General features: G+C 40.8%; 2 protein-coding genes across 8 annotated transcripts; one reads left to right on the top strand and one right to left on the bottom strand.

The window, feature by feature from the left end:
- Positions 1-14390: 14390 nt before the first annotated feature.
- On the top strand, positions 14391-17681 carry LOC139813011 (uncharacterized). Its single transcript, XM_071778251.1, has 4 exons — positions 14391-14608; positions 15146-15265; positions 15549-15635; positions 15724-17681. Exons 1-4 carry the CDS (start codon positions 14536-14538, stop codon positions 15864-15866), a joined length of 423 nt encoding a protein of 140 aa, XP_071634352.1. The 5' UTR covers positions 14391-14535; the 3' UTR covers positions 15867-17681.
- Positions 17047-23865, bottom strand: LOC139812981 (fibroblast growth factor 1). Of its 7 annotated transcripts, none has more exons than XM_071778191.1 (6): positions 23716-23865; positions 22854-22961; positions 21420-21674; positions 19238-19431; positions 18614-18717; positions 17047-18066 (listed from the first exon to the last, which is right to left on the bottom strand). In XM_071778191.1, the coding sequence occupies exons 3-6, from the start codon at positions 21638-21640 to the stop codon at positions 17878-17880; spliced, it is 708 nt and encodes a 235-aa protein (XP_071634292.1). In that variant the 5' UTR covers positions 21641-21674; positions 22854-22961; positions 23716-23865; the 3' UTR covers positions 17047-17877. The 7 variants fall into 7 exon arrangements, with proteins under 7 accessions (XP_071634292.1, XP_071634310.1, XP_071634329.1 ...); XM_071778209.1 differs by having other exon boundaries at positions 21420-21671; XM_071778228.1 differs by having other exon boundaries at positions 21420-21668.
- Positions 23866-25478: the final 1613 nt, after the last annotated feature.

Raw genomic sequence — 25478 nt, 5'->3', positions numbered from 1 at the left:
CGTCACTGGTTCCCTCGTCTCTCCCGTCATCGTTTCGTTCACTTTCTTCTTCTTCGTCATCTGCGTCAGCGTTCCGCTCAGTGGATTCCTCTTCGCTCGCGTTTCCGCTGTTTTCTCCGCTTATACTTTCGTCCGTTCTTTGTTCCCTCGGTCCGGGCTCCCCGTCATTCTCGGAGTCCTCCCGATAGGTACCTCGGTCCTCGTCTTCGGATGGTATCTCTTCCGGGCCCTCGCCCTCGTTTATACCCCCGTCCTCATCGCGCGCCTCTAGCTGCTCCCCGTCATTCCCGGGCATGTCTTCGTCTTCCTCGTTGTCTAGGGTGGCCTTGCGATTCGGTTTGAGTTGACGAGCGTTGAACACCCCTAACGGCTGCCCTTCTAGGTCCTCCACCAAGTATGCGTTTGGGCGTATTATCCGTTGTATTCGGTATGGCCCCTCGTACACCAGGTGGATTTTTCGGGTCAGTCTCCGTTTGGCGTCGGATCTTCGGTGCAACTTGATCCAGACCTCTTGTCCCGGTTGGTACTCCACCGTGCCGTGTTTGTCGGCTTGCCGCTTTCTCTTTCTCGCGGCCCGTGCTAATTTTTCTCTCGCGTTTCGTACTTTGTCTTCCCATGTTATCTCGTCCGTTCGCAACGGGATCAATCGCGGGTCCAGTTCCAATTCTATCGCCTCTCCGTTGTTGAGCTCGTGCGGCGTGTACCCTGTGGATGAGTGTACCGTACTGTTCATCACCTCTTCAGTCCTCTGGAGGATTCGATGCCACGTGTATTGTCGTTCACTTGCGTATGTTCTCATTACTCTTCCCAGTTCCCTCATTACCCTCTCGACGGGGTTGGACTGCGGGTTGTATGGTGAAGTTTTTCTAGCTTCGAAACCTTTATCTCGCGCGAATTCGCTCCATCGGTCTGTTATGAATTGCCCTCCATTGTCCGTCAAGATCGTTTGAGGGATCCCGATGTCAGCGAAGAATCCTCCTTCGAGCAGTCCCACAATTGTGTCCAGCTTCTGGTCCTTCATGGGGTACAACTTAATAAACTTTGAGAATTGGTCCATGACGACCAACACGTATTTATATCCCTGTGCCGTCTTTGGCAGTGGCCCGAATATATCCAGGGAGAGAGTGTCCCCCGGGGCATCGGGCAATTGATAGTACTCAGTCCCCACCGTAGGCCGCGTGTAGTATTTCGTGGCTTGACATGTTTCACAAGATGCCACTACGTCGCGCGCGATACGGGCGAGGTTAGATCCGTGGAAATGGCTTTGCATGAACTCTAGCACTTTGTCGGTACCGAAGTGGATCAGTAGTCTGTGCGCCTCTTGCGTCATCCGCCATGCGACCCTGCTAGGGAGCGCTATTCTGTCACTGCCCCGGTACCTCACACGGGTCAAGCCATCGCGCTGGTAGACGTTCTCTGGTTCCTCTTGCTTTGCCTGTTGCAGCGTTTCATCGTTTTGTTGGGCTCTTTGGATTATCTCTACCCACGGGGCGGTTTCCATCCCTTCCCTCGCGTTACCGATAATCGCTATTCTCTTGTCGTCTCCTTCGGCATCTCCTATGGCTCCTCGTCGTGATAATGCGTCCGCTATCTGGTTGTCCCTTCCTGGCAGGTGTACGATCTCCAGCTCGAATTCCTGAAGAAACGCAAACCATCTCGCGATCCGGCCGTTGTTTTGTACACATGTGCTGAGAAACTTGAGGGCTTGGTGGTCCGTATGCACCCTCACATGGCGCCCCAGCAGTAGCGTGTGCCACTTCCTCAAAGCCCACACCAACGCCAGGCACTCAATTTCGGTCACTGTGTAGTTCGTCTCTGCCCCTTTCAGGCTGCGGCTTACGTATCCCACTGTCTCCTTTGCCTCGGATCCCTCCTGGTATTGGTATAACCGCGCTCCCAGACCGGACCTTGCGGCGTCCACATAGATTCCATATCGGTATCCCGGTCGCATCAGGTATAAATCTGGTGCCTCCCTAAACGCTTGTTTGATACCGTTGAATGCGGCCTGCTGCCTTGACGTCCACTCGAACTGGTTTCCCTGTTTCAACAGCTCCTCGAGGGGCTTTGTAAGTCTTGCGAGATTTTTTATAAAACGTCGATCCCAGTTCACAAGTCCCAGGAACGATTGTATTTGTTTTTTGGTTCTTGGCTGTTCGAAGTCGGCTATTGCCGCGCGCGTCTCGTTATTAATTTCTGCTTTAATCTCGCTAAATGTGTGTCCGAGGAATTTGATTTGCTCCTGCAGGAACTCACATTTGTCTTGGTTGAGCTTGAACCCGGCTCGCTCCAGCCTCTCGAGCACCCATTCGATGTGTTGCAAGTGCTCCTCTAACGTATCGGATGCGATGAGTACGTCGTCCAGGTACTTTATCATCCATTCCCGTGGTTCCAGGGCCCGATCCATGGCCCGAGTGAATGATGCCCCCGCCGTCTTCAAGCCGAACGGCATTCGTTTGAAAACGTACGTTTGGCCGTCAAACAGGAATCCGGTATATTGCTGTGATTCTTCATCCATTGGGATTTGCCAGAATGCGTTCGACACGTCAAGGGTGGTGAAATATTTCTTCCGACCGATGCGTCGGAACACCTCCTCGATCGTGGGCGGCTGAGCGTGGTCGTTGGTCATATATTTATTTAGCTCCCGTGCGTCGAGGCACAGTCGGATATCACCGTTTTTCTTCACAACTACCACCAATGGGTTGATGTATTGGGTGGCTCTTTTGGCTATTATTCCTTTTTTCTCTAATTCTTTGATGTATGCCCTTACGCGTTCCATGTGGATCTCCGGGATCGGGTACGTTTTCTTCTTATATGGTCTAACTTCGTTCATCTTGATCTCGTGTTTGTAGTGTCGCACCCGCCCGATCTGTCCGTCGAATACGCTGGCGTGCCGTTCTATAATCCGCCGAAGTTCCTCTTCCGCTTCTTCGCGGCGGATATGACTCATCCGTTTCTCGCTCTCGTGGGGCTGTCGGAATCGCACGTCTATCTCCCGGTCGCAGTCCAACAGTATCCGGTGCCTAACGTGGAAGTCGACTCCCAACACTATGTCGTATGCCAGTGTCTCCACGATGTAGTATTCGTGTAAGAATTGTTCTCCTCTGTATTGCCCCGTCAACCGCACCTTGCTTGTGACTGCCGTTCCTCTTTCCGCGAATGCCCCTCTCAACCGGAAACGCTTTATCGGCAGTTCTTCTACGTCCTCTCCGGCCTCCACAAGTCTCTGGTATAGGTCGCGGGTAATCGCGGTAATCTGCGAGCCCGTATCCACCAGTGCTTTGGTCACGTATCTCCCGAACTGCAACTCGATCATCGGTACGTCGACTTCTTTCGTTGGCACCTGTTGTGCCTCGGCCATGTCGCGGTCCAACTCCTCGATGATTTCCCTCGTCCGGATGATTAGCACTGGTTCCTGTGCGTTGGGTTCCGCGTCCGGCGCTCGCTCTATTACCCCGCATCTCATCGGAGGGTCCTGAGGTGACGCGGTTTCCCCGTCAGTGCTCCCCTGTCCTCGTCTTGGGTCAAGTATAGTCTCGGGTACCGCGTGGCAAAGCTTCCAATTTCCTGTTTCGCCGCTGGTCGTGCGATTACGCAGCACTCCTTCTCACTGTCCTCGGTGGATTCGTCATCCTTTTCGCTTTGGGGAATTGCCCCCTCCCCGTTGGCGGTAATCGCCGCCAACTTGCGTCCAGCTCTTTTGAGCGCCCGCTTTCGGGCCTGCTTGCGATATCCCATGCGCGGCACCTCCCGCTTGTGGTACGCGTTCTGACCGTCGCGCGTGTATCTCGTCACCCGCGGTTCCGCCTCCTGATCCTCACTTTCCGGCATTTCCACAATAACCACACCGCCATGCCTCTTGCTCCCCGGTGGCACCGTCTTTCGCCAGCTGGATGACCTATTTGTCGGCGATCCTTTCGCCGTGTCACGTCTGGCAAAATTATCCCGACGGTTGTTGCCCCCGGCAGGGTTAGATTCGCGCGCCATGGGTCGTTGCCGTCCGTTCGTTGTGTTGTTGGATGCTCCCGCGTTGCTCGGTTGCACTGTTGCCCGCAGTTTTCTTACCTCTCGCTCGTTCTCGAGCGAGTCGAGCAGGTCGATCATATCGTTCACAGTTCGCACTACCGACGGACGTAACTCTCGCGCAATGTTCCCGTCGAAGTGTTGCCTGATCGTTTGTATGATCTCCTCGTCCGTCATTGGCGGCACGAGTGTCTTGGCTTGACGCGCTAGGTTTAGCGCGTAGTCCGTCAATGACATCTCTCCCGGCCGATATTTGCCGAAATACACCCGCCGGCGAAAACGCATCTGGGCCTGACGTCCCCAAAAATATTGTTTGAATTTCGTCTTCAGCTCGTGTATGTCCTCCACCACTTGCAGCTCATACCACTGCTCGGCCGCTCCCTTCAGGCAACGCCCGAATTGGAACATTTGTTCGTCCTCCGCGATGTTCTCGTAACTGGCGAGTCTCTCGAATTTTTCCAGGAATCTTATTGGATTCTGTCGATCCGTTTTGCCTCTGTAGGACAACTCCTCAAATGGATTCTTGATCCAGCCTCCGCGTGGGAGTCTCGCGTGCAACGGGAACTCTGCCGCCTTCTCCGCTCGTACAGTCTGATCGCGATACGCGCGCTCGTCTATTTGTTGTACGGGACTCTGTCCCGTTAGGCGGCGCTCCGCATCTTGTTGTGCAATCATCTCACGCCGGCGTATATTCGCCTCTATTTCTTCCATCCGAACCGTTAACTGTTGCACTCGCCACAGCAACTGTCGCTCGTTTTCCATTCTCGCCTCCATAGCTCTTTCCAGGCTCAAATTAATGGCCGCTGATTGACTGTTGTCACTTTGGTCGGCCGCGGTCGTTTCGATCGCGCGGTCGTTCTGTTCGTCGGGGTACTCGTCCCCCGGTAGTTCGGTGTCGGAGTCTTCGGGATCTCCTTCCCTCCGGTTCTCCTCTTCTAAGGCTCTCAACCTTGTGTTTCTTCTCGGCGGTGTCCGTCCCACGGTGGCCATACGGCTTCCCCGTGTAGCACTGGTCCGCCCCCTCGTTACTCTTCTTGGCCCTATGATGGCCGCCGTACGGTTACTCACTCGTTCGTTCGATGTCGTCCGCGCACGCTCGTTCGACTTGTCGACGCGTTTGTCGTAGGAGCCTTCGCGCGATGCGTTACCCCTCGCGTCCGCTCGTCGCCCGTTGTTACAGCGTACGGGATCGGTCTCTCTGGCCCCGAGATTTTACTTCACCTGGGCTTATCTTGGTCCTCGGACCGGTATGTTGTCGCCGTCGTGCGTCGCCGACGTCACGCGGTTCGTCGTCGGGTTTCTACCTCGACGTATAAATGTGGCCCTCGGGCTGTTGCCCTTGGTTTTGCTTGCTTTGCTTGATCCTCCGATGGCCGCCGTACGGTTACTCACTCGTTCGTTCGATGTCGTCCGCGCACGCTCGTTCGACCCTTCGACGCGTTTGTTTAGGTTAGTTCGCGCAATGCGTGCCCCTCGCGCCTCTTCGTCGCCCGTTGTAATAGCGTACGGGATCGGTCTCTCTGTCCCCGAGATTTGTCTTCACCTGGGTTGGGCTCTGTCTTCGGACCGTTGAAATGTGTATATCTCCAGGCTGTTGCCCTTCGCTTCGGCTATGGCCGGATTGGTTGCATGTGTGTCGATCTCCCGATCGCAGGTAAGTTTGTTTGCGTTGCTTGGCCCTCCGATGGCCGCCGTACGGTTACTGACTCGTTCGTTCGATGTCGTCCGCGCACACTCGTTCGACCCTTCGACGCGTTTGTTTAGGTTAGTTCGCGCAATGCGTGCCCCTCGCGTCTCTTCGTCGCACGTTGTAATAGCGTACGGGATCGGTCTCTCTGTCCCCGAGATTTGTCTTCACCTGGGTTGGGCACTGTCTTCGGACCGTTGAAATGAATGTCTCCAGGCTGTTGCCCTTCGCTTCGGCTATCGCCGGATTATTTATGTGTGTTGATCTCTCGATCGCAATGTATGTCTCCAGGCTGTTGCCCTTCGCTTCGGCTATCGCCGGATTATTTATGTTTATCGATCTCCCGATCGCAGGTATGTCTCCAGGCTGCTGCCCTTCGCTTCGGCTATCGCCGGATAATTTGCGCCCTCAGCTCTGGCGGGGGAACCTTTCAGCAATCTCGCACGCGTACGCGTTCAGCGCGATTTGTTACGACCGCAGCATGTACGATCTCGCACCTTTTACGCACGTTGTATTCGCACGATAGCCGCACTTCGCCGCACTGTCGCTTCGACGGGTCGCGATTTTTCTTTTACTTCGCGCACTCGCGCACCACTTTTAACACTCGCGCCGTTGGCGCTCACTTAACGCACCACAGACGCATACGCATCCTGTCACGGTCGCCATTCGAGAGATTTTTCGACGTGCCGATTGCCTGGCTGTGCTACACGGCTGCCTACTCCTCCCCGATGGACCCTTCCTATGGCCGTGTGAATAGGTTGGCCCGCAGATTCGTCCGCGTGTAATGCTCCGTGGGTACGTTCTTGCGTGTCCCGTCCTTTTATCACTGTGACCGGACGTCACTCTCCGGGTACGTGGATCACACGAAAATGTGAGAATTCAGCCAGATTTGCCTATCAAACGGTCGCCACTCGGTTTGACCCATATGTACCGAGAAGGTGAGTTACGAAATCATGACACGATATTGCAACGGCATCACATTAATTCTCTCTTATTTTCAGGTCCTCGACGCAGGATGTCTCGACGCCCCGACGCTGCCTCCCCACTGCTGGATCATCGATGGACAACGTGGGACCACCCTCGGAGTACCGGGTAAGTAGATAACGGATACGTTTAATTAATCGGTCGATTTCGGTTTCAGGTATTTCACCCGAGCAAATCCTCTCGCCCCGGATGGATCTCAACTGCCGCTGACTGTCCCAGATCCTCGCAGAATCGCATACTGGAACGCCGCTGGACTTCGCTGGATCGATGCCGTAGGACAAGGTAATCAGCAGGTAAGTAATTCGAAATTAACTTGACACTGCGTATATTAACAAACGATTGATTTATTTCAGATCGTCGTTGTGGTTTACAAATTCACGTTGACACATTTCGTCGAACGTTGTTACAAATGGCTATTGATTGCCTCTCGCAATTGTAATACGAGCTATGTTTAACGCGCTAGTACGCGGGAGTGCCGGTTGTTACATACCGCAACGATAAACTACGCGCTAAGTCCGAACTATGAGCGAATCTTGCAAGCGTGTTACCCCGATCGCGGTATCCGAGCGACTGCCCCGAGTTGCCGAGCGCTCTCGGCTATCCCACCTCGGGATATCTATCCCTACCATCGGGTTGTTATTCACATCCTGGTACTTTTCCGTGCCAGGTGTTACCCGCTTTCACTTTTCTTTTGATAGTTTTTGCGTGTTTTCGTCGCCGGTTACGGCTGCGGTTCTCAACCTACGCCTTGTGACCGAACGCGCCTGCGGTTCTCAATCTATGCCTTATATCTACTCGCACGCATCGGCATGGGTCCCGCTGGACCCCGCTCCTCCGGTTCTCGGGTTCGGGTATTTCACAATGGATTGGTCTCGCTGACCCCGCGGATTCGCTTCGGCGCCTCCGCTAACAACATTCCACCCGTCGGTTTTCCCCGGGCTCCCTCGGTTTCCGATATCCGGGGGTCATCATCTGTCCCCGCTAGACTCGCTTCCGTTATCGATATCGCGTCGCGAGCCGATCGGATGTTGTTCGGGTCGCCCTTGAAGCGTATCCGGCGAGTCGGTTGCCCGCTGTGACCTCCGTGCCCCTCGGCGCGGGGGTCATTGTTATGACCCCGCGGTTTTCGTGCCCGTCGGTGGTATCGCGTCGCGCCTCGGTGAATCGTTGTTTTCACGTCCCCCGAAACGGCCTCCGCGACTCAGCCTTCGGCTAAGATCTCCGTGCCCCCGGTACGGGGGTCATTTCCGTGACCCCGCGATCTCCGCGCCCGTCGGCGATATCGCTTCGCGGTCCGGTGGGTCATCATTCGGGACCCTTGTGAGACGATTTCCGCGGTTCGGCTATTGGCTGCGACCTCCGTGCCCCTCGGCGCGGGGGTCACCCCCGTGACGCCGCGATCTTTGCGCCCGCTGGCGCTATCGCGTCGGAGTCGACTCGATTGCCCTCCGGGTTGCCCCTGAAACGACTCACGCGGCTCGGCCCCCGGCTATGACCGCCGTGCCCCTCTGTGCGGGGGTCATTCGCGTGACCCCGCTATTTCCGCGTTGGTCGCTCTCGGCGCTTCGCGTATCGGGTGGTCGGCCTCCGAGTCATCCCCGAGACGTATTCCGGGGTTCGGCCCCCGGTTATCACCGTTGTACCCCCGTTCGCGGGGGTCAATTTCGGTGACCCCGCTATCTCGCGTGCCCGTTGCGCTATCTCGACCGCGCTCGTCCCGATCTGCTCTGCTTGGCTCTCCTTCCAAGGCCCGCTCGTTGGCTCGCTCGGTCGATCATCTGCCGCTCGCCTGCCGGGGTCAATCGTACCCCGGTCACCTATACTTCGGGATTCAAGTAAACGCTAGCCATATGGGCTCTTCGGACTCGCTTATCCGGTAATATTGTTTGCAAATTGTCGATGTCCGCTGCTCCCCTGGTCGCTGATGCCCCTTGAGGTTGTCCGGCTGCTCTGCTATGCGAACGGTTGCAAGGTTAGGATAGGTTTTTCAATAATTGATAATTGCAGATAACAATTATTACAAATAAAGTTTTAGAAAAGACGCATACGTTGGCAATAAAAAACATTACACATTTTAATTGAAATTATTCTCTAATAGTACTTTAATTATTACATTCTACTCTTTTTCCATTAATAATTGTTTGTAATCTTATAAATAAGTTAAGTTTTCCTTTGTTTCCTTTTTATATTACTTTTCTACTTATATTTTTGTCATATATATAACTATATATTGAAATGAGAAAATGAATGAAGAACAGAGAATGCACTATACTTACACTTTAATTTTGTTTATAAGAAAATGACTTAAATAAGGAAAACATTTTCTCTTAACAATTTAACAAAATAGAAACTATTGTAACTCCGTACTTAATCCATGTAACAGTTTGAATTTATACTACAATATTGTGTTGCATTCATACATACTTAATACATTTTTCCTAATATTTTAAAATATCCTTATTCAATATTTTATTTAATATTGTATATTATTAGTAACTTAATAAATGTTTTATGATTCAAAAACTTTTCGAAATAAGTTTTTTGTGCAAATAATTCTTGAAAAGTTATACAATTTTGCTTCGGTTAGAATAATATATTTTCAGCATCGTTGTTGTATAGATAATATAGATATAATGGTTAAATAAGTAAACAAATTTATATATTCTTAAAGTCTTTATTTGTATTTCCTTTATGTTTAGAAATAATATTTCCGAATCTGTAGCTCCAGTGTGACCAATATATGTCGCCTCATAAAGATGTGGAGAATCGATACGATGATATAAGAAAAACAGAAGACCGAAAATACAGGAGCTTAGAACTCGCTAATATAAAATGAAAGTTCTTTTAATAAGCGATCGAACAACTACCAATAGTTCTTTCGCAATAGACGTTGGGATCCTGCAGCCGTATGATTTACCGACATTATCGTTAATCAATGGATCTTTTAATTGGCTTTACAGAATTGCAAGTTTTTGGTCTAGAATTAAAGTCCGCACAAAAATCTAGGGTGGAAAACGCGATTTTATATCAAAAGCACCAAAAAATTAAAAATATTACTTATTGGGGCACATACACAGCTGTCACCTGACGACAATATATTTGCTTAAAACAAAAATTCTACAGTTTATACGTACATAATGTTTATCATCCACCCTTGGGAAAACATGTAGGAATAATATCGTGTAAGTAGAAGTAAGATTCAATGCGTACAAAAAAAGATCCATCTAATAATTATTTTAGTGATGCAAATACGGATGCAGGATGACAAGAAGAGCAGCAACAGTAGTTGCCGGATCTTGCGTAAGATGGCGAGCAGTCGAAAAAAGGACAGATGTCATTTCGTTAGACAAAGACAGATATAGGGAAAACAAAATTAGAAAGGTTGACATTATCGACATCGAGGAAGTTCGCCAGTCACTGCAGGATCTCCTTAATATCGGTAATTATATTATTTCGCTATTTTACGTGTACTTGTTTTTAATAATTCTCATGAAAACTTTCTGATAAAATCATTCTGTACGTACATTATACGTATAAACTGTAATATATAGTCTGAAGATACATCATTTTTTCATCAGTTTAATATATTTAATATTTTTCATGTGTTACTTTTTTTATTTTTATGATTTCTGTTTAATAACTTTGTATTTTCGGCATATACATAAATTTAATGTTTTGATGTACTTTTTATGCACTTCTCTTCTGAGTTACTCTATCTATAATATGATTACTGTTTACATTTCCTTCTGGATATAATTGGTCATTTTTTTGTGATAACGCAAATAATCAGGAATTAATACTGCTAAATTATTAATTTCAAGGATTATTTAATTAGAGATAAAATATGTTGCAGGCTACGTGTGCGATCCAGACGATCTACCTGGCGCACTTGTGCGAGCGTATGTACATTTGGGAACAAAAGAATTTTCTCACCGAAATGATTACAATATGTATCTGTTGTGGAATGGCGGTTCGAGCAGCTCATCGACAGGCTTAGATCACACCACGTTTTACTTCGATATAAGACCGGATAAGTTGGAAGGCATTTTTTCACTTTACACAGTTTTTTTTAACGCCTCTCTTTATATATTTAGAACGCCTCTCTTTATAAAGGACCCCGCACAAAAACCTATGGAAATGGGTTCTCGGCGAATTTGTCTGAAACTTTGGGAAAATGTTGTTCATGTCATCTTGATCAAAAGTTCTTATGGCAACAACTCTCTTTAAAGCAGTATTTTTGCTCCAGGAGACCTCAAAGATGGATATTTTATCACGCGATCACAGATGATTTTACCCATTCAGCTTTCAGAATAATGATTGTGTGTGTTTGTGTGTGTATTGCATAACCCATAAAACCTGAGGACAAAATCGGTCCTTTTCAGGGCCATAATAATGTGCAAAATCCGATCGCGCAACCTTCTTGCGGTGCACATATTGGATAATGCTAATGCCGACGGTTCATACTGTTATTACTGTTAGTCATCAATACATTAGGTTATTAGGTTTTATTGGTTATGCAATACACACACAAACACACATAATCATTACTCTGACAGCTGAATGGGTAAAATCATCTGTGATCGCGTGATAAAATATCCATCTTTGAGATCTCCTGGAGCTAAAATACCGTTTTAAAGAGAGTTGTTGCCATGAGAACTTTTGATCAGGATGACATAAACAACATTTTCCCAATGTTTCAGACAAATTCGCCGAGAACCCATTTCTATAGGTTTTTGTGCGGGGTCCTTTAGAACACAAGATACATTTAATGGACGATAAGTGACGATTTAATCAATTGGAGAAATTATCTGCGAGATCATCCGTATTCAAAATTCGGCGAAGGCAACAGAGAGACATTGGACAAAATACCGAAGGAGAAAAACATTAACATTAGAAATAAGCTATTAGAGTTTTATGAGACATATTATTCTGCAAATATTATATCGCTGTGTATTCTTGGCAAAGGTACGGAGATAATTTACAAATAACTGTTTATGATTAAAACAAAGTGAATGTTTTTTTATACTTTTCAAAATATTATATCCAAAATATTTGAATTTTTTATTTGTACTGAATGATGATCAATGAAATATTGGTAAATGATGAATTAATGTACCTCTTATAATTAATTAGTATATTAAATATTTACACATTATCTTATCTTCCAAAAAGGAGTCAAAGTCTTATCAATATATAAATGAGAAAAATATAGAGAAATGTTAGTCTTCATAAATTACTACGTAAAATTTCAATTTCTTTCTATAGATTCCTTTTAACTAGTGTATAATTATTATAATCAATATTTTTAAATAAGGTCCGAGCAAAATTTGGAATGTCAATTTGTAATTCAGTGTAAAATATCCCGTATAGTTATTTTTCTGACTTCTGAATAAAGTAAAATCTTTTGCCATAAACAGACTTAATAATAATGTCTGTTACATAGTTACATAATTATTATATGTTATATCAATAAATAAATTTTTTGTTTAGAGAGTTATTAGATGAACTCGAAGAAATGGTAGTAAAACACTTTTGTGGTGTGCAAAACAAAGAAGTTGAAGTTCCTGAATGGCCTAAACTCCTAAACATCCATTTAATAATGAACACTTTGGCACTAATATGCTACTTTGTTCCTGTACAGTATATCATAAAATTATACATTTCATTTCCTTTACCTGAAATGCAGCAATAATACCGGTCTTCAGTAATATAATATACTTTTCTATATTCTATTAGTCCTGATGCTTTATACGAATAGTCAGTTATTTTCAAATATAATTATATTATATTAATACATATAACGTACACACGCACGCACATACACACACACACACACACACATATATGTATCAGTACATCAATATGCTGAAGTTAAAAGACCTGAAAAAATGGATCTACAATATAATTGATAAAATAAAATATAATCTAACGTAGAATGTCTGGCAAATGATAGTATCGCAATTTACCAGACATCTTGCATTTTAACATGGTGTATCATATAAAGTAACGCAATTTTACATTTGCAGGAATGTAAAGATATGGCGAATATTGATCTTCGTTATACCGAAAAGTTGCGCCTCCTATCGATATGATTTCTACAGCCAAGCGCTGCAAACGTGTCCCTTGGACGAAATTATTTGGACGCAACGAGTTTACTGAGTGGCGGCCGGACTTGATCAAGGAGATAATAAATATTTGACGCCGCAAAATATCAGGATTTATGTTGCCGCAAAAGAATACAAAAGTACAGAAAATGAAACCGAAGAATGGTATAAGATTAAATATAAGAAAGAGAACGTATCCAAACAAACAATGGACATGTGGAATCTTGCAGACTATAATACAGACTTTAAATTGCTTTCTAAAAATAAATTTATACCGACCAAATTTGATCTCAAGTCAAACTAATGTAATTTAAATTATCAGTTTTTAATTAACCCTTAAATGCCACACCTTTCAAGAATCTCGTAAATGACATGAGGGGTCTAAAAGACCCCAGCATGAAAAATATCTCCTTACTCATTGATTATTTGATCTTTAGTTATGAAAATTTTTTTCAATGTTTAAGGCTTAGAAAAGAGAATAAAATGCTTATATTGTTAAAATTTCAATTTCAACATAGTATAAAAAATTAAGTAAACTGAGTACTGCTAAGTGTACAAACGGGTAGGTCAATCACTCAACTATCATCAATGGGAGCATGAGCTCCATTTTTTGAAAGAACATTTGAAAATATATCATTGTAAATAAGGGTCTGGGGTCCGATCGACCCCACGGGGCATTTAAGGGTTAATATAGCTTAATTATAATACATTTTATTCTTATGCAAATTTTTTGTTGTAAGATAAGAATAATCATGGTGTGCTATTTCGCTATTTGAATAAATATTTCTGCGCTAACTTTGTAAAAATGAACTCTGATGATGTTTAAAGAATTGTTTCTTCTAATGGTCTGATATTCATATTACAATCATATTATGAGGTAAAAGAAATTAATAAATGAGAAACAGATTACACAATTTATTTCAATCCATACAGAAAGCAGATATTTGGAAACATAAGAGAAAATTATTTGTTATAAATGTCACTAAGCCTTCCTTTAAATAAAAAATCACCTACTAAATTAATATAAATAAATAATATAAATAATATAAATAAATAAAAGAATAAACAATAAGATATATTTCACGAATATGTCACAACAAGAACAGGCCAAGAACAAAAATAGGTATTAAATTTTTTAACTTTCATCTAAAAATAGTATTTTATAATTTATATCGAACTATTATTTTTTTCTATTAGTATTCTTTAGTACTGTTAGTATTATCTTGAATGCATTCTTAACTGACTTATGATAGCTGATCGTAAACTTTAGATTATCTCTTTATGCTCTCTATTCACGAATTATATATAATTTACATTTACAATATATTCTCCTTTTTTCTTTCTACATGCGTCATGCATTGCCAGCATGTACAATTTGAGTGCATTGTAACTGCACTTTTGAATCCTTATAAATTACAAAAGGAAAACAAACGGAGTTAGGAGAGAAGAAAATTATAATTATAAAATTTATCGGAGCTAGGAGAGAAGAAAATTATAATTATAAAATTTATCTCCACAATAATCAAGTTCTGAGACGTCGCCGCGCTGGAGTCCGGAAATATCGCGGGCTCTCGATTGGGTCGCGTTCGGGATCGATAAAGTCGAGCCCGCGCACAAACTCGCGTCGCATGCGAATTGCGAACGATTCCGAATATTCCGATCGGCTGCTAGCTGCTACGCTACGCTTACGGACAGCTACGGAGTACGGAGTACGGTTCGTGTTTGGCCGTCAAGGTCGAGATGTCGGCGACGATGACAGCCAAGCTTCAGGACGACATGAACAGCATACCTCTGGCGGACGACGATCCTCAAGGTGAGAACTTAGAGCCGTCTGATTTCGCGATGCCTCTCAGCGACCGCTCGCTCGTCATTGACGAATTATAACCTATAAATTAAAACTCGTCTTGAGCCACGAAGATAAGAAGAGTGTTCCCTGTGCTGTATGACTCAAAGGAGTCGAAGGCACTAACCTCTCATCTCCGAGGGGAATCTACAAACTCTTTACTTGTCCTGAGCAGTTTATTTTATTCCGATATTTTATTCCCTCATCCCGAATCTTATGTTTACTTTTATTGACAGGTGAAAATTGAACCAGTTGCATTCAACAATAAATTAGCAATGGTAACGTGACGTTTACTCCGTTTCTCGATTTTGACGCTGAAACGAGAGATATTAGATCGTTGGATTACTTATCTCGCAAATTATTTAGCTTAGAAATCCTTAATCGCGTTTGCACATTCTATGCAATTTGCTTGTACTTTGATAATGAGAAGCCTCTAAGCCTTTTTTCTGATTTCTGTTGTTGTGGAGTAACACCTTACTAAGGTTATTTCTCGCATATTATTCATAGTGATAATACCAGAAGAGGAAATCTTGGACAATGCCTCGCATATATCTGATCCGCTAGGCAGAGGACGTAGCATGGATTCTCTTCCATCGACATTTACCAATGGAAGCTGTAGTCCTAACAGTAAGTGATATTACTGATTTCTTTCCTCATTATACATATTTTTTGTATTGTTTATCTTTCTAAGTAAATGTACAAAGTAATATATTTTTTAATTATATATTTTTAAAGTGAGCATTAAGTGATTGTTAAGAGAAATTTTGATTTCTATTATCAAAATTATTACATACATAAATAATATTACATGAAAAATTACAGCGACTTTAGGAGAATTTCTTCTTTTATATAAGATTATAATACTATTGAGTTATGATGGTTTATGTAAAAGGATTTATGTTAATCACAGGCTTAGATCCAGACATTAGTCCAGATGAGCAAGAAGAGAAAGCTAGATTGATTGCACAGGTTCTTGAACTGCAAAATACTTTAGATGGTATGTATATTTTTCAGTAAAGGTGAAGATTGTAGAAGAATATGTCTATTGGCACTTCTATAAGTGCAAATACATGTGTTTTATCTAGATCTGTCACAGAGAGTGGATAGTGTGAAGGAGGAGAATCTCAAGTTGAGAAGTGAGAATCAGGTTCTGAGCCAATACATTGAGAATTTAATGTCAGCTTCGAGCGTGTTTCAGTCGACAAGTCCCAACACCAAGAAGAAGTGAACCCGTATTGATTAAATAAATTAGACAATTCATGAACAAGCTACAGTGATCTTGAAGTAATTGTGATTGTTTTGAGTGTTTTGGAAAGTATGTGAATGCTCATTTAACCCTTTATTGCCCTCGTTCAGCTAACAAACGTCAGTGTCCTCGTGTTAGCCTTGCGCCGCACTTGTATGTATTGTCACTGTATTAGTGTGATGTTGCCACATAGTTTTCTGAGATCAAGTACCACTTTCAACATCTGTTAAACTCTAATCGACTATTGACTGTTCAGAATAGTCAATAGAAGTTGGCTATTCTGAAAAATTAATAATCGATTAAAGATTAACAGACATTGGAAATGGTGACCTCTAAACACAGTTTTGTAAGAACAAGAGGATGAAATATCGACCGGTACATCAATCTAAAACAATAAAACTTGCATTTGGTAACAGCACGAGTCACGTTGACTCTACGTATTTGCTCTTGACATGAGCGCTGCGCATAGATATATCACACGTTATCGCACTTTCAAAGTCTAATCTAAAAATTGTACTAACAAAATTTTGGAAAATAACTATACAAATATAACCTAAAAGATTGTGAATAAAAAATCAAAAAAATGATAGTCACCTTTTATGCCATATCTATGCAATTAAAGAAATAAGATGTGATGTTAGCGCTTGCCTAACACGAGGGCAATGAAGGGTTAATTACGATTTACATTTAACAAAAAATACCACAAAAGTTTTTAAAGTATTATTCAGTATTTCGTGATTAATTTGCCAGCTTGTGTGTACTTTCTATGAAAAAAAAAATATCTCTCTCTGATAATCTACTTTTTCCAGTCAGATATAATCAACCATCTTTTTTAAAACGTATAAGACTTTATAATGCATTCACTGTGACTTGAAACACGCTTATATATTTACGACTGTATTCACCAAAGAGATCCATTTTATACTTCTATAATTTTTATGAAACATAAACGCTTCGCAAATTTTTGAAAGAAAAATGTTAAATAACAGTTAATTATTTTAAATATAATTTGCTTAATTTTTTAAATTTAAGACTAGGTTAATTTTTACGAAACTAATGCACATAATAATACTAATAATATATATTTGTTATCCTGCTGGAAATAGTAACAATCTAGTTCAAGCATTGTTTAAAGTAAATAATATATGAGGTTAAGTAATAATATTTCTAAATAATTATATATTTATCTCTTTTTCATTTTTTATTTAACATACACTGTTAATCTTAATTAATAAATTTTTTACATACAATTACTAATTAATCTCTCTTTCATACATTTGCTTCTCGCATTCGTATGCTTTTTCAGAAGTTTGCTCGAAATGCATACGTTACGTCTGCAAAATTGGGTATTAAAATGTTTGAAGCCATATACATATTTTATCGAGGTACTTGCTTTTTAATAGAAAATTCTTGCTTGTAAAATTTTGACGTACTTATACATATATGCATTGTATGTAGATGTATAAAAGAAATGTATAAGATTATATACAATTGCAATACGTTATAATTGATGACATATATTACGAAAAGCTGATATTCGTTCGTACGTTATAAGCAAGATGGCTAGATAAATTCTGCTATTTACGAAAAGACTAACTAATACGTATGAGATCATCTTGCTTGTAAGCGTATCGATTTGACGATTGACATTATAATAATAAATATGTATTTACTGCGAATAAGAAACTGCGACTTGCGATGGAGTTTCAGTTAGAGGGCACAAGCAGAATGCACAATCCTAAATTATTCCATTGTTGAGTAACACGGTGTTATAATAAACATTATATTCTATTGGAACGTTACTGTTCGATGATTATCGGTTCCTCGTTTGACTGATTTATCCTTATTCCTAATCGTGCGACGTCATCTCTTCTCATAAAGCACTCGTTCATTACCGCCCTTGACTTCTTCCCAGGAAAGTTTACGCAACGAATGAAATATTGGAGATAAGAAGCATGTTCCGTAAAGCGTGTCTGTATCTTGAAAGTTTCGATTAATCCTCTTGGATAGCCGAGAATTGTATCGCTTTTTGTCCCCAAGATGTTTTTGGTCCCGGCTTTGCTCGTCCATTTTTCTTTATTCCTATCCACCATCCGTAGTGTACGTATTTACGCGATCGGAACGCATCGTAGGCACCAATGCTCCACTGTTCCCATTCGGTATTGTCGTTAGTCATATTCATCTGAAATAAAAATTAATTAGACAAGTCGGATTTACAATCAATCTTAGTCATTTTTTAAATTCTTATTAATGGACGTCTTGTGCGAGAGACAGTTTCAACTAATGTGATTAAGCAAAATTGATTATCGACCTTTAAACAAAATTGTTCTTTAATAATTTTACAACTATTAAATTGACAATTGCGAATATATATATTGCCGATTATTATATTTACTATTAAAATAAATATTATATTTACTATAAAAATCTATGTGGAATTAGATTCCGTGAAATTATTGTGAGAATTAGGCCGCTGTTATGAGGATAAAAACGTCCAACGGAATTTCACGCGGAACTGTGTAGAATTTCATAGAGTGCTATATATAAAATTTTGCAGATGTGGATAGTATATCACAATGGATTACGCTTCATATTTCTGTCGGTTGTGAAAACGTCTCTCGTAACACGAGTGAATTTTACAACGATGAAAATTTGCAGAGAAGCCAAATTCATTCACTCGTTTCCACATTATTATATAGTTTACATATTATTCCCTTCCCGTATCTCACCTCTCCGTACAATCGCCCTTTCTTGTTGAATGCCAGATAGAGCCTCGTTTCGACGCTTTGTATTCTGATAACGCCAAAAGACACCGGTGTCGCGTGAAGTAGAGCTGCAGGAGTATATAAGCTCTTCTTACAATAAAAATCTTAATAGCAATCATAGTTGTAGTGGTTAGACATATGTAACACATCTGTACCTTGGAGGCAAAGAATCGTATCTCCATTGTTATGATTTAAGAGAAAAGGTTTAAAGTTTTAAATCGAAAAATGATATATTTTTTTATATAAAATAAAAGTGGCAACTTGATTTATTAAGTTTTTAACAAAGTAATTTAACTGACATGTTTAATAGTACAACTGCGCCAATAACACGCTGTACCTGGTTTAAAAATTAGGTAATATAAAAATTTTCAATACGATTTTTTCTAAACGTTATATCTTAGGAACTAGTAATAATAGGCTAGAGGCATAAGACGCTTTACCATTATACAATTTAAGCTGTTATATTGAAAAATGTATTAACTCCATTTTAACAAAAACTGGAGATACGATTCTTCACCTCTAAGGTACAGATGTATTACAAGCGTTTATTTTAGTTCAGTTAATATTTAACAACAGTGATGGAAGTACCATACGACTCCTCATTTCCAGATAATCCTTCGACCCGTCCCGACGGCGTAATCGCCAAATGATACCCAGTGCGGCAGTAGAGCTTAATTATCCGGCAATTATAGATAGGATTTTTCGCTGGCTGTCGAGGATCCCATATTACGCAAGGCGGGTACTTGCGTGATTTGGAGTTACGTTCAATGTTGCGTGGCGTTCTACAATTGCAATCAGATAGTCCATAGATTACCAGCCCATACAGTTACGTATTACGTAACGTGGACAGAAATAGAGAATAAATCTGTGTATTTCTAATGTGGAAAAACTTCGTCGAAGGATAGAAAGATCGTTAATTTGTAGAAGCATTGATGATAACGAATTGATTTTATTAATACGATAGACGTAAAATTATACAGAAGACAACGAATGTTTAGTACGCTTTGAAAAAATATTCTGTTAGGCATTAAATTTCAATAAAATACTAACAATAATTATCTCCCACTGATAATTAACAGAAAATGAAATGTTTATGCTAATTTAATATTTTATCATCTTAATATATTCTTTACATATTTTTGATCTTTCTTTTGGCGCGTTATACGTTCTTAAGCCGTTAGACGTTAGGGTTGTCTTTACTGCCACATAGGGTGTTCACGCTTTTATAGACGCTGCAAAATATATAGGTCGGCCGGTTTTCCAGGTCAGCAAGCTCCGTGAATGAAGCGCACCACGCGATACCGTAGGCGTTTCTCCCGTACTTCGTTAATTTTAAACCGATTCTCGGGGAAGAGGAAACGAAATGTCAATAGGCTTTGTGCGGGAGTTACGCGAATACAACTTGGTCGCCATCAGAAGGCGTACGTTAACACGGTTAATTTTACATGGCTTCGCACAAGCCAAACATCACCCACAGAAGCCTTCTGTGTAAATAACATTTATTTTTGCGCGAAAATATCCAAAGGCGTTAGGATATTCGAAGGAAATTATCAAAATTTGATTTGATAGCTTCTTTGTTTAAAAAACTGACTAATTTTCTTTCTTTGTTTCTTCTTCAAAGAGATTTGATGAGCGATATTGTGCCTACGAAGAATACACTGAAAAAAAATGTATTATTTGCAAGAAAATAGATTACTTTGAATTTAGTTTCCTTAATTTAAAGAAGTATTGGATAGATTTAAGAAAACATTTTTCTGAGTTTAAAATATTTTCTCGAATACCTAATAGTTCTTTGAATTAAGGAAACTAAATTCAAAGAAATCTATTTTCTTGCAAATAATAAATTGTTTTTCAGTGTACGTTTAAGTTAATTTCATTTTGCATTAATTTTTCTTAACATTACATCTTAACATTATCGTTGCTGTGCTTATATTTATATTTTTTAAAATGTTATGTTAAGAAAGAGGCATCTTTTGACGCAGTAACGTATGATTTTACGAAATAATTTTAGAGCTATCCGGTGACTCAAAAATTAACAAGTGACAAACTATCCATGGTTATATATTGCAGATTAATGTTCCTCTATTATTTCCTTAGATACCCAATTTGCTAAAGCTAAACTTTTCAGCGCGCGTGATGTAAAATTCTTTTTTTTCCGGCACATGAGGACGTAATAAAGATAGCTCTGCCTTGTTTCTACAACTGAAAACGAAACTTTATTTCTATCGCGAATGTGCCCTGTGCATCTCGCCCCGAACTCGTTGAAATGTCGATCACAATTTCGCGTATCGCGTGGTCGTATTGTGCGTTGCGCAACTTGCGTGGAAGCACACGGCACCGCGCTCGTATGATATACCGTTAATAACATAAACTACACCTAGTGCATCTGCTGACCCTGTGGTGATATGGAGCAGAAAGTTAATCGAGTCAAGTGATCAATGAACGTACATTATAACGTATACTAGGAGGGCGACTAGGTAGACAAACGCGTGCATCCACCGACGAGTAGGCATTTTACCTTGTTCCAGCAATTATGCTAAATCGTCCATTTACGCGAATTGCACACATTTCACCGCCACTAGAGAATTCGCAGATGAACTGCGTGCGAAATGGACAACGGTTCATTACTTTTGTTTGCAAGTTAGTTTTCCGAATTTTACCATATCCATTTTATATCGCTCTAAATGTAAACCGGAGACCGTTAATCACCGCGCATTCACTTGGCGCGTATTCTCACAATTATTAGTTATAAATCTGGCCGACTATATACCCGTTCCCGTCGAAGGTGACGGTCGAGGTCGGAGCTCTTCTGGTTTCCCTCTTCATTCGGCCATCGCGAGCGATACCCTTCCCGTTCTCCGTCACGTCGTCATCCTCCTGAAGGGACAATTCCGTGTCGTAGCTGTCATCGCTGCAGCTGTCGTCGATATCGCTGCACTCTTCGTCGCACGTTGGCGCTTCCAGATTCTCGTGAATCCAGCGCAAACTCATTTTTCCGGTTTCTCCGCTGCTGCTGCTGCTGCTGCTGCATAAATTCACGAACTCATTCTCACATCACGCGTCTAGCACTAAATGTGCGGCCACCTGATTTATTTATTTTCCGCTAGCGCGAAAACCGCGTTCGGTTATTGTCAGAATATGTAAGAATCACGTGGCAACATTTGCGGTTAAATGCGAGATATGGCTATGGACCACAGAAGCATATACGTTTATGAGCTGTTAAATCACATTTTTACTGCCGCTACAAACAACATATAAAACTCGTTTGACTGCTACAAGATCACACATTTGTGTATTTTTTATTTCTAAAGATAGCGAGGGCAAAATATTACGTTTGGAAAAGCTATTCCTTAATTATTCGATGTAATATGCTATACCGTTTCGTATTTGAAGACTATTGCATGTCAATTTATTAAGCTACAGTTAATATTTTAATTTGTCCAGCGATATAATTTTATTGCAATTTTACATGTTTTATTTTACTTTCCAATTTCTTCTAGATGGCACGAATACTTTTATAACACTAGAACTACCGGAGATTAATCTATATTTATTTCTACCGAGAAATCTTAAAAGAAAAGAGAAAACAAATTAATAAAATTAATCATCTATGTAATTTCAATAAAAGTCAGAGTAAATTTCAGAAATTAAGATGTTTTAAAATGTAATAAATTATTTAAAAATGTCAAACGGGTTATTTTGACCGCCTTGATAGTTCTAGTGTTAAATAAAACTTGCAGAAATATTATATTTTACATTATTACTTTTATAACTCTTTTTCTCGCAAGACTTTACAATCCGCACTGAGAATTTAATACTGTACTTATTTATATTTTTCCGACCATTTGGTGGGATAATCAAGGTGGCTCTAATTGTTAGATCTTTTCTGAAGCAGCGTTATTCTCACGCTTATCAAGAAAGGCAGTGTGAGATAGCAGGTGAAATCTATTCACGTATGTTGAAAACACCCACCCGTGCAAAATACTTTTTATTCGGGGCAGAAATAGGCACTGTAATGCTTCTAGATTTAACGGTGGTCTCGGTCTACTAGCGGCCGTGCGCATCGAGTACGTAGATAATTACGCATCGCGACGCATTTACGTACCGATAACATTAAATTAAATTCAATATAAAAACAGAAATACGTCGCGTGAGTTGATTGCAATGAATTCAAAAGGCATACTCCAGCCAGTGACATACGTACTGGAATTGTCAACGTGAGTTCTTCCTCGAAGTGGCACATCGACAGCAGCATGCGCACTAATTACTTACAGCTGCATCGTACTATTTTGCAAGAAGACACTGACAACATCTGAATACATTTACATTGTGTTACATCGTTTTGAAACGCGAATACGTACACCTACTCTCTAAATGTCAGAGTGATTGCAATAGTCACTCGAATTCAAAAGAGAGAATTGTCACTCTAATTCGAGTAAATGCGGGCACTCGCAAAGTAGGAGTGAATTTTTCACTCAAATTTTTAGAGCGGCTACTCTACCAGAGTGATTTAATCTCACTATAAAGTTAGTAAATCACGATTCACTAAAGATGGACTGATAAATGAAAATTTCATTCTAACAGAGTGAAATTTTCTACTCAAAATTGTTGAGTGACATAATTAACTCCTATATGGACACTGACTGCACTCGAAAAGAGTGTCCTTTCACTCAAATGGAACGCGATTTTATACTCCAACTTATAGAGCGCAATTTTATTCTTTCTTAGAGTGGTGAATCGCTCGAAGTGCACAGGCTTAATTTTCACTTTTCGTTACACTTGCATTTTATTTATTTTGAGTGATATTTCACTCTTCGACTTTTATAGAAAGTAGATATACGCCGCGCCAAGTCTCCGCGAAGAATTACAAGACGGAGAAGAAGGAACATTAAGATAGATCCGTAGAATAGCCGCGCGAACTTGCTTCGCGCAATCGAAGGGAGGTGAAAAATAGATTTTTTTACGATCACATGACACTTTGGACAGACTTGGCGGAAGCTGCGATCACCTCTGCGCACGTGAGGTGATCCACCAAGCTTGATGGTCGTGCAAGGCGACCCACCTACCTGGGTGCTCCACGTTTATCACGCGACTGAGCCCGGTTCTACCGCGGCACGTCGAATAATAGCAGACATGACGCCGGCCTACTGACAGTCCGCCGGCGTCGGCGATCTGTGGATTCCTGGTGAAGCGAATTAAAAATGGAGCACGCCTCCGAGCCTTTCGAGCGCATGCACGCGCATCTTTTTTAGGATCCTCTTTAGGGAGCCGTTATTGGGTGTTCCTGAAGAGGTGCGCGCTTTCTGTTTTGATAATATACCTCGTCGAGGGACCTTTGACCTTTTAACGACGAACTCCGCATCATTCGGCGCGATCTAGCCTTGAACGAAATTATTGATAAATCAATCGGTACAATTTTCTGGCGATCTTTCTTATTCCTACAATTTATCGTATTTAAGATTCTCTATTGCAATCAAACTAAATTTATAAACAATCTATAAGAATAAACAATGACTCATTAATTTATATATATATATATATATATATAAAACATATTTTTTAAAATGTGTTCTACTTTATCGACATTTTGTAAAACTGCATTTATTTTTGCTTTACATATTAGAATTATAAATAATGGTTAAAATTAAGGTCGTGCCGTAAATTTAAAGACCACATCTACATGGATTGTTTATGTATTGTTTACATTATGTTTACACGAATCTTTTTCATGTAGACAATAAGCAATGTATAAAGCAATAAGCATGTAAGCATTGTACAAGTAATGTAAATTATTATAAATTGAATGATATCAATTGATTACTTGATTGATCTCTTTAAAATGTGTTTTTGCAAACAGTCTTACAAAAAAAGCAGTTTTAAACTAGATTGGATTAAATGCATTTTAATTTCTTATTAATTGTACAGTGATGATATGCATGAAAGATGCATGATATTTTAACATAGAAATATTATTATTATTTACGTTAAGCTCTATGAGCTTCTAAACAATTTAAACTACAAAAAGCAGTATATTGTTCAGCTTGCAGTTGCAAAACACACAATATGCACGTTATTTATTTTCTTTTTTTTCACAGGTATATAAAATCAAAATCTTTAAAATCATGTTAAATTTTTCTGATTGTACCTAAAAATTGTACCCAAATTAAATAATAGCATTGAAAATAAAATTGCCAACAAAATATATATAAATTTTCGATTAATTAACATAGTTTACATTGTATACAGTGTATACACGTAGATGCAGATTACTAAATCTTACATAAACGCTCAACCCTGATTAAAATCAATATATTTGAGAGGAAAAGTGCGTTTCTTTAAATCATTTCATATTCATATTATCGCTAATTATTCAGTTTACACTTCTTGTTGACGTATATAGATGGCGAAATTGGTATAATCACAGTTCTGCAGATAAGTTTTCCATAAAAGACAATGCGCACGCTTGAGCTTGGTAAATTACGTATCCATGCAAGCTTAATATACTGCGATCACTTGCATACATTTACAGCTTACTCACGCTTTTCTTAGGCCGCGTTCCTTTTGACGCTTTCAGCGCTGTAAGCATTATTCTGTCTTCGTTGCACATTGAATATCAAACGAAGATCGAGCGATGCTTTCAGCGATAAATCAAAGGACGCAGCCTTTATAGTGATAACGCAATAATTAAACATTTGAATATTTACAAAATATTTATAAAAATGAATAAGAATAAAAAGTAGATTTATATTATGCGTATTTAACATAAATGGAGCAAAATAACGGAACCTTATTTTTTATTTTATTCATTAATTTAAAAAAATCTAAAATA

This window comes from Temnothorax longispinosus, chromosome 1 (genome assembly GCF_030848805.1).
Source record: "Temnothorax longispinosus isolate EJ_2023e chromosome 1, Tlon_JGU_v1, whole genome shotgun sequence".
In the NCBI taxonomy this organism is placed as follows: domain Eukaryota; kingdom Metazoa; phylum Arthropoda; class Insecta; order Hymenoptera; family Formicidae; genus Temnothorax; species Temnothorax longispinosus.
This window is presented reverse-complemented; position numbering and strand designations above follow the sequence as displayed.

Coding starts and splice junctions, on each gene's coding strand:
- LOC139812981 (XM_071778191.1), bottom strand. CDS start 21,640: ATGAGTTTGCGCTGGATTCACGAGAATCTGGAAGCGCCAACGTGCGAC. Junction 19,432..21,419: donor GTCACCTTCGACGGGAACGG/GTATATAGTCGG, acceptor TTGCAATTGTAG/AACGCCACGCAACATTGAAC. Junction 18,067..18,613: donor AAGGGCGATTGTACGGAGAG/GTGAGATACGGG, acceptor TTTTTATTTCAG/ATGAATATGACTAACGACAA.
- LOC139813011 (XM_071778251.1), top strand. CDS start 14,536: ATGTCGGCGACGATGACAGCCAAGCTTCAGGACGACATGAACAGCATA. Junction 14,609..15,145: donor GGCGGACGACGATCCTCAAG/GTGAGAACTTAG, acceptor TATTATTCATAG/TGATAATACCAGAAGAGGAA. Junction 15,636..15,723: donor ACTGCAAAATACTTTAGATG/GTATGTATATTT, acceptor TGTTTTATCTAG/ATCTGTCACAGAGAGTGGAT.